This window comes from Artemia sp. Qi Xiang Cuo, chromosome 19 (genome assembly GCF_049724085.1).
Source record: "Artemia sp. Qi Xiang Cuo chromosome 19, ASM4972408v1, whole genome shotgun sequence".
Lineage (NCBI taxonomy): Eukaryota > Metazoa > Arthropoda > Branchiopoda > Anostraca > Artemiidae > Artemia > Artemia sp. Qi Xiang Cuo.
In genome coordinates, this window is record NC_142812.1 from 61639001 (window position 1) to 61657756 (window position 18756).

The 18756-nt window shown below is 35.6% G+C and overlaps 1 protein-coding gene across 1 annotated transcript in view; it reads left to right on the plus strand.

The window, feature by feature from the left end:
• Positions 1–14964, plus strand: part of IntS4 (integrator complex subunit 4) — a 101720-nt gene extending 86756 nt beyond the window's left edge. Inside the window, exons 13-16 of the mRNA XM_089104772.1 lie at positions 2763–2854; positions 3641–3805; positions 11213–11369; positions 14415–14964. Of these exons, the coding sequence (XP_088960898.1) occupies positions 2763–2854; positions 3641–3805; positions 11213–11369; positions 14415–14888 (888 nt within the window). The 3' untranslated portion in view covers positions 14889–14964. The remainder of the gene's footprint in view (positions 1–2762; positions 2855–3640; positions 3806–11212; positions 11370–14414) is intronic.
• The last annotated feature ends 3792 nt before the right edge of the window (positions 14965–18756 follow it).

Sequence of the window (18756 nt, forward strand, 5' to 3'; positions counted from 1 at the left end):
TCATACTATGTCATGACGTATCTGTGCGTTCTAAGGAAATAAGCATTACATTTTGTTAAGGTTAAAGTTAAGTGTATTTATTTTTAATTTTATTATTTTTGAAAATTTAAAAGCACGCTATGGATGAAAGGTCTTTTCCAGATTCAAGTACTTTCGCTAAATTTTTCAGTATAACTTGTTGTGTATTGAAACCTGATCACAAAAATGTTGTCAAGTAACTTTGTCATAACTAAACACACCGTTTGGTGTATTAAAACCTCATAAAAAAAATTTTGTCCAGTAACTTTGTCACAACTAAAGACACCGTTTGATAAAAACACCAAAAAAAACTATTGAAATAATTAAGAAACCAATAAACATGAAGGATTTTCAGCCAGTGAAAAAGAAAACGAAAATATAAAGAAGATATTCTGGTAAGGGAGTTCGGCAAGCCGTTCTCAGTGCTCAACAAATAAAAAAAAAGACATTTAAAGTAAACTCTAACGAGTTAGACAAAACGTTTAAACAAAAACCAAGCCGTAACAAACGAAAGAATAGACAAAAAGTTGAAACAAAAACCAACCCGTAACAAACGAAAGTCGAGACAAAACGTTGAAACAAAAACCAAGCCGGAACAAACGAAAGACGAGACAAAACTTTGAAATAAAAACCACCCCGGAACAATCGACAGACGATACAAAACGTTGAAACAAAAACCAAGCCGGAACAAACGAAAGACGAGACAAAACGTTGAAACAAAAACCAAGCCGGAACAAACGAAAGACGAGACAAAACGTTGAAACAAAAACCAAGCCGGAACAAACGACAGACGAGACAAAACTTTTAAACAAAAACAAATCCGTAACAAACTAAAGAAGAGACAAAACTTTGAAACAAAAACCAAGCCGGAACAAACGACAGACGAGACAAAACGTTGAAACAAAAACCAAGCCGGAACAAACGAAAGACGAGACAAAACTTTGAAACAAAAACCAAGCCGGAACAAACGAAAGACGAGACAAAACGATGAAACAAAAACCAAGCCGGAACAAACGAAAGACGAGACAAAACGTTGAAACAAAAACCAAGCCGGAACAAACGAAAGACGAGACAAAACGTTGAAATAAAAACCAAGCCGGAACAAACGAAAGACGAGACAAAACATTGAAACAAAAACCAAGCCGGAACAAACGAAAGACGATTCAAAAATTAAATAGGGCTGGAATGCTGTTCATGTGCACTGATCTAATTTGTGTTTATACGGTCAAATGATCTTCGTTTAAACTGTGGAAGAGTATTAGTGGATTATCTTTATTAAATTAGACTATTTACTAAATAATCTAGATTGTAATGTGAATTGTAGACGATATCAAAGGAGAACACCAACCATTTCCTGATTTGTGGGTATGTGTCGCATCCTGGATACTAGAAAAAGTAACTTCCATACTTCAATCTCTAGTAGCTGCACTTATTGCCTGACGACTGAAATATACAGCAAAAAAAAACTTTCTAAATAAAGTTCTGCTCAAACTATTCTTGAAATTGGTGAAAAAATTTAATAATATAGTTTAAAAAAACTAATACAATAATAACCATATGTGTGAATATTTCGGTTCCGTACCCAGAAGCCTTTGTTAATGGGAGGAAAACGAATCCAATGCAGAAGAGATTGTGTTTAATGTAACTTCGTTTAAATGTGAGTTTTCTTTTCTTTTGTTTTTTCTTGCTTTTCTTTCATGTTTTTTTTTTAATTTTTGTTTTTATTTATATGTTTTGTTCGGGCTGGTCTTTTTAATCTGTCTTTTTCTGTTGACAAAGGCTTCCGGATGTGAAGCCAAAATATTCGACTTTCTGTCATTATTTTTAAGTCGTTTTTTCTTCACTGTCTTATTAGTAATTCTACATGTTTTAAAAAAGTTTTCTTTATTTATAAATGAAGAGGCGGTGTAATCTATTGAATTGTTTATGTTTACCTTTCTCTTAGAGAATTTGACAGTATATTGAATTCTATTCTATATATTGAATTTCGTTCTATGAATTGAATTTCAATTCTGTGTTATATTTCAACAATAAAATTGGATTTTGTTGTTCAGAGAAATCCTTTCGACATCCTTTATTATTGCTTATGAAATTTTATCTTGGCTATTGAATTAATTGCTATAAGTAACAAACAGATAAGAGAAGTGAATTAAGTAAATATTTACTTAATAATTCATTCCGGAACCAAATATTTGTTAATCCATTTTTAAGTTCCATGGGATTTGAGTATACGTTTGCTATATAAAGAAATTTAAATTAAATGAAATTAATCAAATTTAAAACGGTTGGTTATTGAAGATTTTGCATTCAAGTAAGCAGAAAAATATCTAATAAAATATATAAATCCTTCATTTTTGTTGTTTACTGAGTATATCGCGGTTGGGGTGGGAGGATGTCATAAAGAAAGATTTAAGGGAAATCAGAACTACCTGAGAAGGAGTAAAGAGGGAGGCTTTAAATAGATTGGGATGGAGGAGGACCGTATGTAGCTGTGTTAGCCTCAGGCGGCTTGTTGCTGCGGTGAGTTGTTAGTAGTAGTAGTATTAACGATCAGAAATTTATTTAAAGGTTCATCATTTATATACATTAGCTTATCACTTATTTTTTATATATTGAGTGTCGGAAATAAACTCGAATGTTTCGTTTAAATAAATAATATAAATCGTTAAGGTTTTTAAATAGAATTAACAAAAAACTAAAAAAAAAAATGTGTTATTTTCATTTATTTATTATTTATTTTACAGATTGTAGAGGGGAGACGTTGGCTCAATGAAAGCATTACAAATCAAAACGAAGTTCCATCTCAGGTTGATAATATCAATTCATTGACTCTAAGGTAAACTTTCTCCACTATCAGATAAAGTTTTTTATTGCCTTCTCAACCACAGAGGCAAATAGTAAAACGTTCAGGGGAAGAGAGAAAGAGAGAGAGACAGAGAGATTTCATTTACTTTTTATCCCCTTTTTATCATCAAGATAGTGTTACAGGCGTAAAAACTTCACTTTCTTTGTCTCTCTTTTTCTTTGCTTTGTTTCAATTTTTTCTCTTTTTCTTTCAAAGTTCTTTTAAATTTCTTTAGAAATACTACAAATAATAGATGTCGTTTGTTTTTGGCAAAGACTCAGTGTTGACTTCATCATTGACGAGACTACATTTGTTTTTTTTTTTTTTTTTTTTTAGTTTTTTTTTTTTTTTTTTTTTTAAATTGAAGTTAGAATTTCACCAGTCACCAATTGAAGTTAGAGTTTTTGTCAAACGATTTTGCGCAACGTTATATGAAGTGCTATTTCTCATAGCAATTTTTCATTTCTCCATAACAATATTTCACATAAGCGTTATTCAAATAATGTTTCACCATGCTCTTTTGTCCTTTGTGTTTAGATCTCACACACACTTACCCAGGGATGTAATTTGCTGTGGGTGGGGGGAACTGCACCTCCCAGACCCAAGTTTGCTCCCCTCCCCCCCCCCCCCAGCTGAAATTGAATTTCTTCAAAAATCTTGTCAAAATTAAGATCAGCCTGCATAATTCAAGCATCCACGGAAACGGGTCAATTATCTTTAGTATATCTTTGCCTTTGTGGTACTATATGGCTCATTTGACTCACCTATGTTTTTTAGATTGAAGTACTGTTTTACGGGCATTTCTCCTATTGAAATGAAAATTGTTGAATCCCTGAGGTTGAAATGTTTGGGAATAATGTTAGCATCTCTTGTCAAAGGAAGTGATCTTTCCGGCTTGAAGTCGACAGAATACTACTTAAACGAAGCTAAGAGAATTGCAAGGTAAGGAGCTCCACACCTTATTTCATGACAAAATGAGAAAATTCTGTAGAGGAAAAATGGGGATATTTCCAGCCTGTGGAAAAAAAAATTGCAGATATTTTAGTTGAAATATTAGAAGGGTGGATGGAACATCCCCTCTCCTATAGCTTCAACTAAAAACTGCTATATACATAGGGAATATGAATATAGAGAGACTACGGAGGGAGAATTCTTTATAATTTTGCCCCCTTCCCCCGGCCTTTATTTTGCAGGTGCTTATGCCTCCTCACAGAAAAATTAGATCTTGTTGCAGTAATAAAACTAAATTTGAGTTGCAATACCAATATTTTGAGTTCCTGAAACTCCTTCTTCCTCCTTCTGTCAACTTCTTCCTTCCTCCTTGGCGTCAACTATTAACCAATATAGTGCTATTAGTTCTTCCAGGATTTGAGCCCTGATAAAAAGGATATAAACGTTTTAAAAATGGAAGTGAAAAGTGAATTTAAACTTAAAATGAGCATACACTTTCTTATATACAAGGAGGGGGGTATTTCCCCTCAGATCTCTGCACTTTATCCTAACCTTTATGCTGCAGGAGAGTTTCAGTAGCTGTGTTCCCACTATTTTCATTATGTTCAGTTTTTTTTTTTGCTTTTTTTATGGAATTGGTAAGCTGCGTTGGGTGTTTCTCAATGATTAAAATTATAAAAGTCGACCTTAGGTCAACTTTGTCTCTACTAGCCATAGAGAAATAACTAATGGGATAGATTTTCAAGAAACTGTAAGCGAGTTCACCTCTCTTAGACCTCGAAAAGCTAATTTACAAGTTATTTGAAGGCAAATGATATTCGAATTTAAAACAAGCAAAAAACCGCTGCTCCCCGATATCAGGGCTGTCAAAATAATGCTTTTCACGTGTATCAGTCAAAAAGCATCGATGAAATAAATATTACATTTTGCTTTTTTTATTTTCGCTTAATTAGTTTATATTAATTAGATTAAATAGTTTATTTTTATAAAATTTAAAATAATTTGATTTTTATTAATTTTGATAATATTTCGCTTCTTAATAATTTGGATTCAGATTATAGGCCTCTCACTGGGTTCATAATTATGAAAAAGGTTCATATTTTTAACCTAGATTCATAAATGGTTCATAATTAAGAAAAAAAAAGGTTCTTAAAGTTCATATATTTCTTGTCATCAGATGGAAAGCACTTACGGTTGCTGTCTTTTTCCCTATAAAGGACAAGCAAAGCAAATGTGAAAGTTTTATTTAAAACCTTTCAAACTGTAACACTGCATGTTTTATGAACATACATTTTCCTCTGTTCAAAAAGACATTGTTACATCTAACTTGATTCCTATATTGCCCCTTCTTATCCTCTTATCTCTTATCTTCTTTATCTTCTTATACTAAGCTATCTTTTTATCTTTTCCTTTTTCTGGCTTGAGCCTTTGCTTCATGAGCAATTGGATGCTCTCGATGAGTATTTCCTGAAATTCATCCCTAAGAAGAGACCAGAATTGATGAAGTCTAGTGAATACAGAGAGAGAAATCTAGCAGTCTCGAGTGTACCACAGCCAAGGCAATAGTCCTCTTTGTCATATCATTCGGAAAGCTATTTGCTCAGTTCAGAGAGTTATTTCAACGTCCATGACAAAGAACCACTTGTCCACATTCTGTATGACGAAATGCGTCGACTAGTAATGATGACCGCCAGCAGTTTTGTCAAGCTAAGTGCTTTGACTGTTATTCAGAAGGGAAAAAACTTTTTACGAGCTCTCCCATTCAAGCGGGGATTTTCTTCCGTCAGATAAAGTAGCATGCGTTGACGGCATAGAAGAATGCCTGTCGAAGGTACAAAAGTTTATGTTCTGGACTTCAGGAGTAGTGCCAACTGCTTACCTGGCCTCTTGCCGCCATATTGAAGAGAAATCGCTAGGTAAAAGTGCTCTTCAGCATTTCCGGTGCCTGCGGCTTGATGATTTGGATTCTGAGACAAGAACAAGCGACTTTGTGAAAATCATTGGACTTATGCCTTTCTTTGTGAATATTGAAGCTGCCAGTGACGAATGGAACTTGTTCCAGCTGGAACTGAGTTTGCCTAAGACATTGACTCCATCAACGATTGATGCTTTATGGAACTCGGTTTTTAGTCTGAAAAACCATCAAGGACCGACAAAATATCCTCTTGTTTCAAAGATGATAAAAACAGCTCTCTGCATGTCGCATGGCAACGCTGACGTTGAACGGGATTTTCAAGTAGCTCGTGGTGACGAACTGTAAGTAGGAGTGATGCGGCTCAATAGTAACCAAAACTGTAAGAAACAGAATCCTGATGATAATAGATATATCAAAAGAATTGAATTTTGGTGCTTATAATATATAAAATTCATGAAGTTTAATATTACCCATGAAAAGTTACGAGTCTGAGAAAATTTACCCAATTTTTTAAGAAGGGGGAAAACACCCCTAAGAAATTAAGTGATATTAATGACAATCACACCATGAGATTCAGAATATCAGAGAATCCTACTATAGAGGTCTGACGCTCTTATATAGGAAAATGTGGAATTTTTTTTTTTTTTTTTTTTTTTTTTTTTTTTTTTTTTTTTTTTTGCCAGAAGCAAGATCACGGATGTGTGTTTATTTGTTTTTTTTTCTCGGGATTATCCTATCGAACCAGTGATTCCAGAAGAGCGAAAGAGGGCACATTTCATTGCAGATCAAAAGTTCTAGTGCCCTTTTTAAGTGACCAAAAATATTGGATGGCGGCTACCCCCTCCCCCCCCCGTTTTTTACCCAAAATTGTCCGATCAATTTTTTGAGTTTGCCATTTTCTTGAGCATGGTCGAAAGATCTAATAACTGTGTCTTTTAGGATGACTTGACCCCCCCCCCCCTCATTTGGCCTATTGCTGTGCAGTTTTTCGGTTGGGGTTGCTTACGTGGAAGGATCTTTCCATGGAGGAGTTTTTTTGGGGGCAGAGAATTTTCCATCTGAGAGGGAGCTGAATTTCCCAGCATTAATTAAAAAACTATCAGACATTAAATAAAAAACAAGGTTTTTCAACTGAAAGTAAAGGAGCAATATTAAAACTTCAAAAACGAACAGAAATTATTGCGTATATGAAGGGGTTGCTCCTCCTCAGTACCTTGCTCTTTACACTAAAGTGTTCTTTGAATTTGTAAAAGCTTATAATTCATTTTAAACGATCCTTGTGTATCGGGATTCATTCTTAAATAATTGGACCAAAAAGTCAAATTTTAGCGTAAAGAGCAAGGTACTGAGGAGGGGGAAACCCTCTCATATACATAATAATTTCTGTTCGCTTTAAGTTTTCATGCTGCTCCTTACTTTCAGCTGGAAAAACTTGTTTTTTTTATATATATATTTAATTCCCGATGAGGACGGATCATGACCAAGGAATAACCATGAATGAAAGTGAAAAGGCTCAATGCTAGACTGATAGTCTCTGACGCTCTAAAGAAGTTTGAGAACAGACCCGAGTTAGTCCCTTTTATTTTATTTATTTATTTAATAGCAATTATTCAAAAAAAAACTTAATATAAACACATTCCCTCCAAACGCAATATGGAGGAGGGATAACCAAAAAAAAATAAAACAAAAAAAAAACAAACAAACAACCTGACATAAACCTCAGAAAGGGTTTTAAAAACACAGCTTCAAGATATTACTAGAGAGCTGTTGAATTTGGAGCGACATGCGTGCCAGGGCTATAAACTGTACCTGGAAGCTGAGCAATCTAGACAGGCCGAAGAGGAATCTAAAAGGAAAGAAGAAGAAGAGGGAAAAAAGGAGGATGTTATCTGAGAAGAAGACCATTGAACACCTTGAAAAGACTTGATTGAGAAGAAGTCAGTTGAAAAGATGAAGAGACAAGTAGCAGAAATGCTTCTCAAGAAGCTAATCAGAAGCTGCAAAAAGCCATAGATGCCAAAGACTTTGTAGAAATAAGCTTCGCACAAAGCATGATCGAGGCTTTAAGCAGGAAAATGCGCAAAGAAGATGAGGCAGCCAGAGAGGTTGACCTGCTTCAGAGCAGGGTAGACAAACGAAAGTCGTCCTTAATTTTGCCAAAAGGAACAAGTAGAATGAAGAACAAATTTAAAGCAATTTAATTGAACTCGTGGAAAAAAAACGAAGAATATGTGCACCTGTGATGATAACACTATGTGTCCATGGACGCGTAAGTCCATGTGCACATGGGCCATGTGTACATGGACTTCATGTGTCCATGGACACATCTGCCACTTTATGTGTCCATGGACAGTTTCTAAGGTGCACATATTGTAAACTTAGATTCATAATTGGTTCATAGAAAGCGCAATCAAAAGTTCATAAAGTTCATATTTTTGTCGTCGAAAGTTCATAAATCCGTATTTTTTATAAAAAATCTAGTGGGAGGCCTGTGTTTATTGCTGTTAGGAGACTTCTTAAGTTTTAATTATGTGATGTTCTTTATTTTGTTATTATTAAACTGTAATGAAATATGTAATTATTAAACATTGTTATTTTGGGTATAAATTTTGATAAAATGTGTTCTTTCATTTATCTTTGAACGAATAAAGAATTAATTTCAAGGTCACAACAGAACGTTGCGGGTGTTTGTTATTCATTGGGCTACTCTGGGTCATTTATTTTTGTACCCGTAAGTTATCAATAGTCAATATTTTCTTCAATAAAGTTTTATTATCGTTAATATTACTATTTTTCTCATTTTACATATAAGGAATTGCTGCAAGTGAAATGAGAGAACGAATAAGCTGTTAATTGTAAACAACTTTTAAATAAAGCTGTATTAATGTTATTATTAGTTTCATCAGTTCATATAACACTAGTTTGTTTGTATGGCCATGGTTATTTCTCTCATTATGCGACAAAATTAATATAAAAGTCGGAATAGAACGTTGCGGGTGTGTGTCATTCATAGGGTTACTCAGGGTCGTTTATTCTTGGATCCATAAGTTATCAGTAGTCCGGATTTTTTTTCAGTAAGGTTCTGTTAAAGTTATTGAATTTTTTCACAGACCACACTGCCTTTTTTGCCGAAACGAATAAGAGTTTCAATAGGGATAAGTCCTTTATTAGACAAGAAAAACTGTCTAATAAAGGACATATCCCCATTGAAACTCTTATTCATTTCTCTAACATTATTGTTATTATTATTTGCTCAATTTATATGTAATTCATCTTTAGGGCTATCTTTCTTTTTTAATTATTTTGGGTGTGTGACTGTGGCTTATTTATTGAGCAGGGAAAAGGTGCAGTCGAACAGTTAGTGGTGTAAGTTAGGAGCGACTCGGCTCAATAGTAACCAAACTCTAAAAAACAGAATTGTGATATCATTAGATATATCACGAGGATCAAATTATTATGCTCATTAAATATTTGAGATTCATCAAGTTCAGTGTTACCCATCAAAATTTACAAGCCTGAGTAAATTTGTTGGATTTTTGAAAAAGAGGGGAAAACACCCCCTAATAGTAAAGGAATCTTAATGAAAATGACACCATCAGGCTCATTGTATCAGAGAACCCTACCGCAGAAGTTTCATGCTCCTTTACAGAAAATGTGGAATTTTGCATTTTTCACTAGAAGAAAGATCTCGGATGCGCGTATCGTATCGAAATAGTGGTCCCTTAAGATCGGGAGAGGGTGCATTTGAACGGAAACTTAGAGTTTTAGTGCTGTTTTAGGCAACCAAGAAGATTACAGGGCAACTAGTATCCCCCCCCCCCCCCTACCACGCCCCTTTTTCCCCAAAGTTGTCTGATACAAATTCTGAGATCTTCATTTTTTCAGCATAGAATTCCTATACGGAATTCTTTTTATTTGTCTTACTGTCTCTTTACCAACTCAGTTTTGCATTTGGAGATGTGCCAGGGAAATTTCCCGGAGGATATTTTCAGCGTTCTTGGATTTCCCTGGGAAAATTTCCATGGAAGGGGGGATTTCTGGAATGAACGGAAAAACGATTAGAAATAAAATATTTTAAAAATCGTTAGAAATTAAAGTATGCTAAGGATAATTCTTCAAGCTCAGTCGTCTGCAAGAAATTTTACTGCGGGGGGGGGGGAGGGTCAGCAAGGACGGAATTGTTCAGAGGGAATTTCGGAGGGGAATTGCTTTAAGGGATTTACGGGGGAGGTGTATTTTTATGGAGTAACTTTCCACAGAGAAGTTTTCCGTGAGGGGAGGGGGGGGGGAACTTGTCATGAAGGGTGAGCCGGATTTACCGGTATTATTTGAAAAAGGATCAGAAATTAAGTATAAAAAAAATATTCAATTGATAGTAAGGAGCAACATTAAAACTCAAAACGAACAGAAATTATTCTGTATATAAGGGGGGTTGGCCGTTCTTCAATATCTTGGTCTTTAGGCTAAGGTTTGACGTTTTGTCCCAATTCTTTAAGAACGACCCCTGAAACACAAGGGCCGTTTAATTATAAAAATAAGCTTTTTTAGAAGTTCTAAAAAAAACATTAGCGTAGAGGAGGGGGCAACCCCCTCATATGCGGAATAATTTCTGTTCGTTTCGAGTTTTAATGCTGCTCCTTACTTTCAGTTAAAAAAAATTGTTTTCTTTATTTAATACTTTTTTAATCCGCTTTGAGTGACAACCATGCTAGCCCACTGAAGTAGAAGATGAGGTTGTAGTTTCTGTGCATCTGAGATAGTAAAGTTTCAATAGAAGATTGAAGACACTACTTCTTCTAAAACCTTTTTTTGTGTGTGTGCGTATTACACGCCATAGTCTTACAGAGAATGTGAAATTTGTTTTGTGGTTGGAGTAAATCTCTGTTCCTTTTTTATGAATTCCTTTTACTTTTACTCATTTTTTTTCAAACTTTTCATTTATTTCAACACTTTTTTTCAAATCATTATGTTTTTTGTTATGCACATAATTGCTATGCACGCTACGATGCGCGTTGCATGTTAGAATGGATGCAAATTATGGTAAATTGTGTATTTAAATCCAGATGTTTTTTTCATTAAGCTCTAAGAAAAGGGATAAGTAACCGTCAAGAAATTAGTTGTGTGTAATTTTATTTATTTTTTACTTTCCTTAGAATTAGGATGGGATTTTAGACTGCTAGAATCGATAAGAATTTTTCTTCTCCTATATTTAAATAAGAAGAGAAAATCTTCTCCCTTTATTATAATTTTAGTTCTGTATAAATTTGTGTTTTTTTAGCTTATTATAGACCTGAAAATCAGATATGGCAATTTTAAGTCGAGATAAGTTTGTGGGTTTTAGAGGGATTTCCCTGTTGTCCCCCTAATGTCTGCACATATGTACCCCCTTCTGTATTTAAACCGCGAACGGAAATCGAGGTTTGTTTTTACAGTCTTAATTATGCCTAATTTTCTGATATTTTTTTTTTTTCAATTTTGTTTAGAGTTGAGAAGGATGAGTCTTGGCCGCGCAAAGAGTTTGTGGACTTGTTGGTAGAAGAGCTACAACACCTGTCATCGCCTCGTCCGGGAGCTGTTGTAAGAATTCTTATTCCGTTGCTTAGAATGCAACGACCCCTACAACTGTGGATACCCAATCAGGTATGTTTCACCAATGTATATACCTCATAAAGGGAACAGAGTTAGAAGTTTGAAATGGAAATACTGATCAGTCTTAGAATATCAAGAAAATATTTTTGGCTTAAAAGTAGGATTTTAAAAAGGCAGAGCGCCTCCTCCCCTACTAATAATCCTCGTATTCCAATGGTGGATCGAGGGGTCCACCCTCCCTCCCCCTCTCTCCCTCAGTGCTGCATTCCATACTTATACGAATCAGTCGTGTAAATAAGGGAAGAAGTTGTAACAGTTACGAAATACGCGTTTTAAAGTTACAAATATAGATTCTACTCCCTTCCCTGCAAATATACGAATATGTTTAGTAAAAAAAGGGGGAGAAGTCGCAACAGTTATACAAACCTGCATTTAGGGGTTGTCAATATAATTTCTAGCAAAAGTCCCTGAGAATCTGTCGGGTTATAAAAAATAGTTGGCATAATTGTCTTTAATGTTAAATTGTCCTTAATCGCCAAATTGAAGTCCAAAGGCGTGGATCTACAGTGGCATATAACCATGGCTTCAGAACAAGACTATTTTCGCTAACTCTTTGAGGGGATTGCTAGCTAGCTCTGGAAGGGGCCTTATAAGTACTGCCCCTATCCATTGGTTTCTTTAGCGGTTTGCTATTTGAAGATGACTATTATTATTGTGCTTTAGCCATTAAGCGGTTTAAACACCCTAACCCAAATTTGGTCTGATTAAGCAGTTTTTCCAGATTTCACTCGAAATTAAATTTTTAAATATGGCGTCTAAGTGGTCTAGGTAAGCACTTAGACAGGGATTCATAGATTTATTTTCCAGCATCGTAGCCGTTGTCAGATTTTTTATGCTTCTATGATAATTTTAAATAATAAAATGTCATAATAAAATTGACGTTTTATTCATCATCAAGTATTATGGGGCTTCAGCCATGGAGTGGTTTAAGTACTCCAACCCAGGTTTGGTCTCATTGGGCAGTTTTTAAGATTTCACTCGAAATTAAATTTTTAAATATGGCGTCTAAGTGGTCTAGGTAAGCACTTAGACAGGGATTCATAGATTTATTTTCCAGCATCGTAGCCGTTGTCAGATTTTTTATGCTTCTATGATAATTTTAAATAATAAAATGTCATAATAAAGTTGACGTTTTATTCATCATCAAGTATTATGGGGCTTCAGCCATGGAGTGGTTTAAGTACTCCAACCCAGGTTTGGTCTGATTAGGCAGTTTTTTAAGATTTCACTCGAAATTAAATTTTTAAATATGGCGTCTAAGTGGTCTAGGTAAGCACTTAGACAGGGATTCATAGATTTATTTTCCAGCATCGTAGCCGTTGTCAGATTTTTTATGGCTCTATGATAATTTTAAATAATAAAATGTTATAATAAAATTGACGTTTTATTCATCATCAAGTATTATGGGGCCTCAGCCATGGAGTGGTTTAAGTACTCCAACCCAGGTTTGGTCTCATTAGGCAGTTTTTTAAGATTTTATTATAGATTAAAATTTTAACTATGCTGTCTTAAGTTGTCTGGGTAAGCACTCGAAGAGTGATTGTTTGATTTTTTGCCTGTTTCGTAGTCGTTGTTAGTATTGACATTACATCATTATTATTTATTATTATTATTATTATCTCTTTATTCTCCAGCTTTAAATCACTCTCTTTTGGTTGCTTTTTTTGTCCTTATTAAGTGTATCGTTGTTATATTTAATTTATTTCTCCATATTGTGGAATCAAACGTTATAGTGGCGGCCGGTCCTATCTATGCTATTTACTCGGAGCCATGTAATTATGAGTTTCCTGTTTCCCTGTCGTCATTATGTTAAACAGGATATCTTAGAAAGCGGGAGAATGGGCTACTTAGTTGAAAAATAAGAGTTATTGCGCATTTTTTCCGAGCTGAAACCAACAGAGGGTAGCCAACTTCCCTTCCAACGTCTTCTGTGCTTCTCTTGTAGCCCCACATTATTAGGGATCAAAATTTAATTTTGGCCATTTCAAACAGAAGGGCTAATGGCACTTACACACTACGCCGTAGAACGTATCATACGTTATGGAAAAGTCAATACACCAGCAACAAACCGGAATTACTAGATGAGTAATTGATGAATTATGAAAATAAATTACCGGACTTTTCCTAGAAAGGCTTACATGCTTGGTTGGAGCTTCAATCTCCAGCGCCATTCCATATTTTTCTACTTTTGAATAGTTTTCTCATGACGATTTTGATGGTTTTAGACGTCGACTACACTTTTACATCGACTTTCCCTTCCCCTGCACTACTCAGAGCCTTATTCCTTCCTCCCTAACATGATGTGTTCCTTCCTCCCAATTCCTTTAAATATTTTCCCATGACCCCTTTCCACCACATTGGAAATATTTTCCAAAAACGTAGCCTAGCTATATTTGCTTTTCTTTTAATTGGATCTTAGACAAAGGGATGGAATCATTTTTTTAACAGCGTCTTTCCGGATATAAAGCAAACATTCGCTTATAAACGTGAGTAGTTTACCTAAGTGAAAGAAATTTTCTAGGAATTTTCAGAATTTGAAATTTCAGCTGGTTGCTGAAACTTAAATTCATCTTTGGCTTTACCAATTTCTTGAAAACATTTGCCCAGAAAGTGTATCGCAAATGGCATTAAGCCAAAATAATTTCGTCACTGAGACTGCCGATAGATTGATTTAGACGCAAAATTTCTAGGAATGTTGAGTATTGAGGAATTCTAAATTATGTTGCATAAGGAGGAATGCCTGGAGGCGTTTATGTCAGGGACGAACAGCAGAGAATTATGGAAGTACCAGAACAAATCAGACGATTAGAAAATTATCCAAAATAAGGCTTTTTCTAATCAAGTAGATAATGAACATACATAGATCTTATAAAGCAGTATGTATTTTTGTTTTCTTTGCACTTTACCTATTGAAAAGTTTTTTGTTCTTTTTTTATCCTCCAATCTTTAAAAAATAAATATTAGTAGCCTAAAGATAATATGTTTTTCCACCCAAAATCAACGATTGCCAAATATTTAATGAACATTTTATTCTAGGTGTTCCAAGTTGAAGCACAAATATTTGAGCCAACGGGTGGTTCAGATACGCCGTTGAAATTCACAGCTGGATTTGTGTTGCCCATAACAGTTGACGCCGAGATTAAAGGGCTGTTTGACTATGACCTACTGCGGATCAGAGTTCGGTATGCAGATGGCAAAGTTCATTATTTTGTCCCACCCAGAAAAGATCTCCGACCGCTAGATAGCATTACGAGTCTCGAAGATATCTCTTTGCCTGTCATCAATGGACAACCCCCAACTGTAAGGCTGAGAACTAAAGCGCTAGTATCGCACAGAGTTTGGACAAGTGCTTCGCATGTTGAAATAGGGCTTGTCTTAGATGTGCGTGGAAGGGAGAGTGAAAATTCAGAAAGTCGGCTACCCATTTTTAAGGAAAATAGCATGATATTGGATATTTCAAAAATTGTCAGGGTATTAGTAAACCCTATAAGTGTCCGAAGGGGTATTTAATAATTGTAAGTGATGATTTTGTTTGAAATTCTTTTTTGTTAACCTTTATTTTAGCTATATTAAAAAAAAATTATAATTTCTAATACAAACTATTTGAATATTGATATATATGAAACATGTTGCAAAGACTTGTTTTTATTTGTCATACTGCCAAAAAGCAACTTGACAAACATATGAACTATATTTTTAAGTAAAATAGATCGTAAAAGAAATATGATATTTTTTCCGTAAGGAATAGAACATATGAGAGGCCCTTCCACCTGAACGCTTCATGTTTACGTAGTTGTCTCGTATAGGAGCAAAAATGCCAAAAATTACGTCCAACTTTTTCTAGTTCATAAATTTCAAAAAGAAATTAAGCAAACTTATCCTTCCTCCAATTGTGGCAGATAGACTATTAAAATCTATTTTCAAATTTTTTCTGCTATTCAAAGATTTGGCTTTTTTAAAATAATTCCTCATTGGCACTTGCAAAAAAGTGCTTGAAACTGGCACTCAACGTGGTTTTTGTTGTATCTCACAGGGCTGGAAAATTCTGCTTTTTTTTTTTTTTTTTTTTTTTTTTTTTTTTTTTTTTTTTTTTGTGAAGTTTACGTCTTATAATCCAAAATATTTTCTATTGTCGTCAGCCAAACAATATCGCAAAAGACTTTTTGATGATATTTTCTTCCTGAAAATAAAATTATAGACAAGTGCAAGTAGACACCACGATGGTTTTTCTTGTGCAAGTGGTATGCCGATTTCTCCAGGAAGGAATTTTAATCAATCAATCAAACGGGGTTTATTTTATAAAGAAAACAAAATAAAATAACATAAAAGACACTGCTCTGTCACACATTGGACGTTGAGACCCATAAATATAAATATTCATAACTATCATGCAGAATGGCTCTCACTTCACTCCCAAGACAACCACACGCCTCCTCCTCAATTTCTTATTATTTCCTTAACTATTGGGCTCCTCCCTCCCCCCCCCCCGGAAGCACAATCACCTCACCTAAAATACTATAAAATAAAAAAATAATCAAGTGCTACACTTGTTTTAATCCAAATTAATTTTTAATTAATTGACCTTTCACTAAATATTTCGTTAAGTTATTTTTGAAGGACCCAAGTGCTCTCTTACATCTCAGCTCTTGTGGACTCATGTTCCACTCTATAGCGCAAGTCACGTCTGGGGAAAAATCCGATTTCTAAATTAGAAAACTACCCGTGGTTTGAGCTATAGCAGCAACTTCGTAAACAGCTAATCACGGCCCATAGTGACTGAAAAAAGGTGACTTGGTATCGCGATAACTATTCGTTGTATTAATCTTAATAGTAGAAGTTCATTGCAAAAACAAAATTGAGGGAATTTTTAAAAAGAGCTTAAACTAGAAAATTGGCGTAAGATCGAGATGAAGTGCGCTAATAGAATCGCTATATTCGAAAGCCCTGTTTGGGAAAGTCTCCACAGCAAGGAAACTAAATTTGGCACGGGAACCACGGATGTGTCACAGAAATTGAAAAATTCTATAATTTGGTACCCCATTTGCACCCTAAGCGAGGTCAGAGGGGGATGAAAAATCCTAATTTGTGCAGTATTCGCAACACATGTGAACACTTAAACGTTAAGAAAATCCACTTAATAACATATCTCGAATAACCAGTTTTGAAATACCCCTTTTTTAGGGAAAAGAAGGGGCAAAGAGGGGAAATCTCGAATCATAATTTTTTCATTATAAGGGTCGTCCTATTAATTTCAGTCCCGGAAAACCGAAAATTACATCAGAATTGGAAAATTCTCTTATCTAGTGCCGTATTACCACCTTAAGCGAGGTCAAAAAGGGTGAAAATACCATGTGGGGTATATTTTGATCTGAACAGTATTTCACTTAAATTTCTTCCTCATGAAACCAAAGCTGAATTAATGGTTCTTCTCCTTTATTCTGAACCTGATTTCGTCAAGAATCCACCGTTCTGATGTCATTCAACGTCGGCTAAATGGGTCTTCTTATATTCATTCAAGAGGAAAGGTTGTGCAGTGAACTTGACCGCAAAATATTCTCCAGTGGGAAATGGTAAAGTCTTTAAATAGACGCTCCACTAATATTTGAACGGCTCTTTGCTGTAGCATCAACAGATGGTTTGAATCCGACTGATACGCTAGACTACGAGCTATCTACTTTTCCACCTGTCCTAATTGAGTCTTATGAAGTCATACGCTCGGCAGATAAAGCTGCACTTGCAGTTAATATGTTGAAGAAGCACAAACCTGAAGTTCAACTAATGGCAACACAAACATGCCTGTATGTCGTGGATGGTGGTTGGGTCCTTTGTTCGGTAAGATGAGGAACTTTATCTACTTAGGAAGAGGTAGCTTCCTCTTAAGTAGCATTTGTACAGAAGTATTTCGCATTAGCTGACGTCATTTTTGACCGCTATGCAAGTGGGCCGACCATCAAAGATCTCGCCAATCGGAAGCAAACATAAGGAGAACAGTACCCTGGCATCAGCTTCACTTCTGCCACGAAGCTTGCTCGGAAGAAAGAAGACTTTCTCTCTAACTCAGACAATAAGTCGAATACCATAAAAATAATAGCTGGGAAACTTGTGGAAGCTGGGTGTCAAGTATAAGAAGCCAAAAGTTGCATATAAAGGATGCATACGTTTTGGTTGCAAAAACTGCTTCAGCCGAGAAGAGGGAGGCCTGCTTGATTGGAAATGATACCGACTTGTTGTTCTTGGTGATACACTATGCAAAACCCGAGCAAGCATCTCTTCTATTTTCAGGCTGGAGTTCCTGCTAACTCTGCAGATTATTGATATCTGCTATTTGGAGATGAAGCTACCATCAGAGGTTACAAAGTCACGGTTGTTCGTCCACGCCTTTTCAAGACTTGAAAATACTTCGTGATTGCATAGTGCCGGCAAAGCTTCAGTTCTGAACGTCTCAGCTGATGCTAGTTTTTTTTTTTTAACCCAGTGAGATGTTTTCCTGCTCTTCGGCGAAAACGGAAGAACTGATTGCGGCAAGCGAAAAGGGTCTTCTAGACTTGTGCAAAGCTAGATCTGACGAATCTTTACATGAACTTGTTCATATCACGCCTTTTCTTCATATAAAAAGTAGCCATTGCGGCTAGTTTTGTCCACACAGAACACATACCGCCCACACTTGCTGCTGCAAAATACCACTACTACTGCTAACAATTCACGGTAACACCAAGCTCTTGAGGCACGCTCATCCTCCATCCCAATCTATTCACAGCCTCCCTCTTTACACCCTCCCAGGAAGTTTCAATTTCCCTTGAGTCTTTCCTGATGACATACTCCCACCCCAACTGAGGACGACCTGCTTTTAGTTTAGCCCTAGACGGTTGGCCGAAGAGGACAATCTTTGGCAATCTATCATCCGTAGAACGTGCCCTATCCATCTCAACCTATCTCTCGTTATAGTCCTAGAAAGCGGGATTGAACCGCACTTTTCGTACAGCCTACTGTTTGAAATACGGTCTGTCAGTCAGCTACCCAAAATAATCCATAGGCAATATCTCTGGAAAACATCAAGCAAATTTTCCTCCGTTTTTCGAAGCGCCCATGCTTCAGCACCATATTTGAGCTTACTGTAGCTTCCAATATTCTAGTCTTGGTTCACCGACTTATCTTCCTATTCTTCCAAACTTTTCTCAAGTGCAAAAAAACACCCTGGGCCTTGGCTATTCTATTTTTCTTCGCTGGACACACCGTCTTTACTAATAATACTGCCAATGTAAGTGAAGCTGTCCACTTGATCGACATTTTCGTTACCCAGCGTCACCTATTCATCTTCACTTATTCCTAGCCTTAGCGACTTTGTCTTCTTAGCATTAATATTCAAGTCAATTCTAAC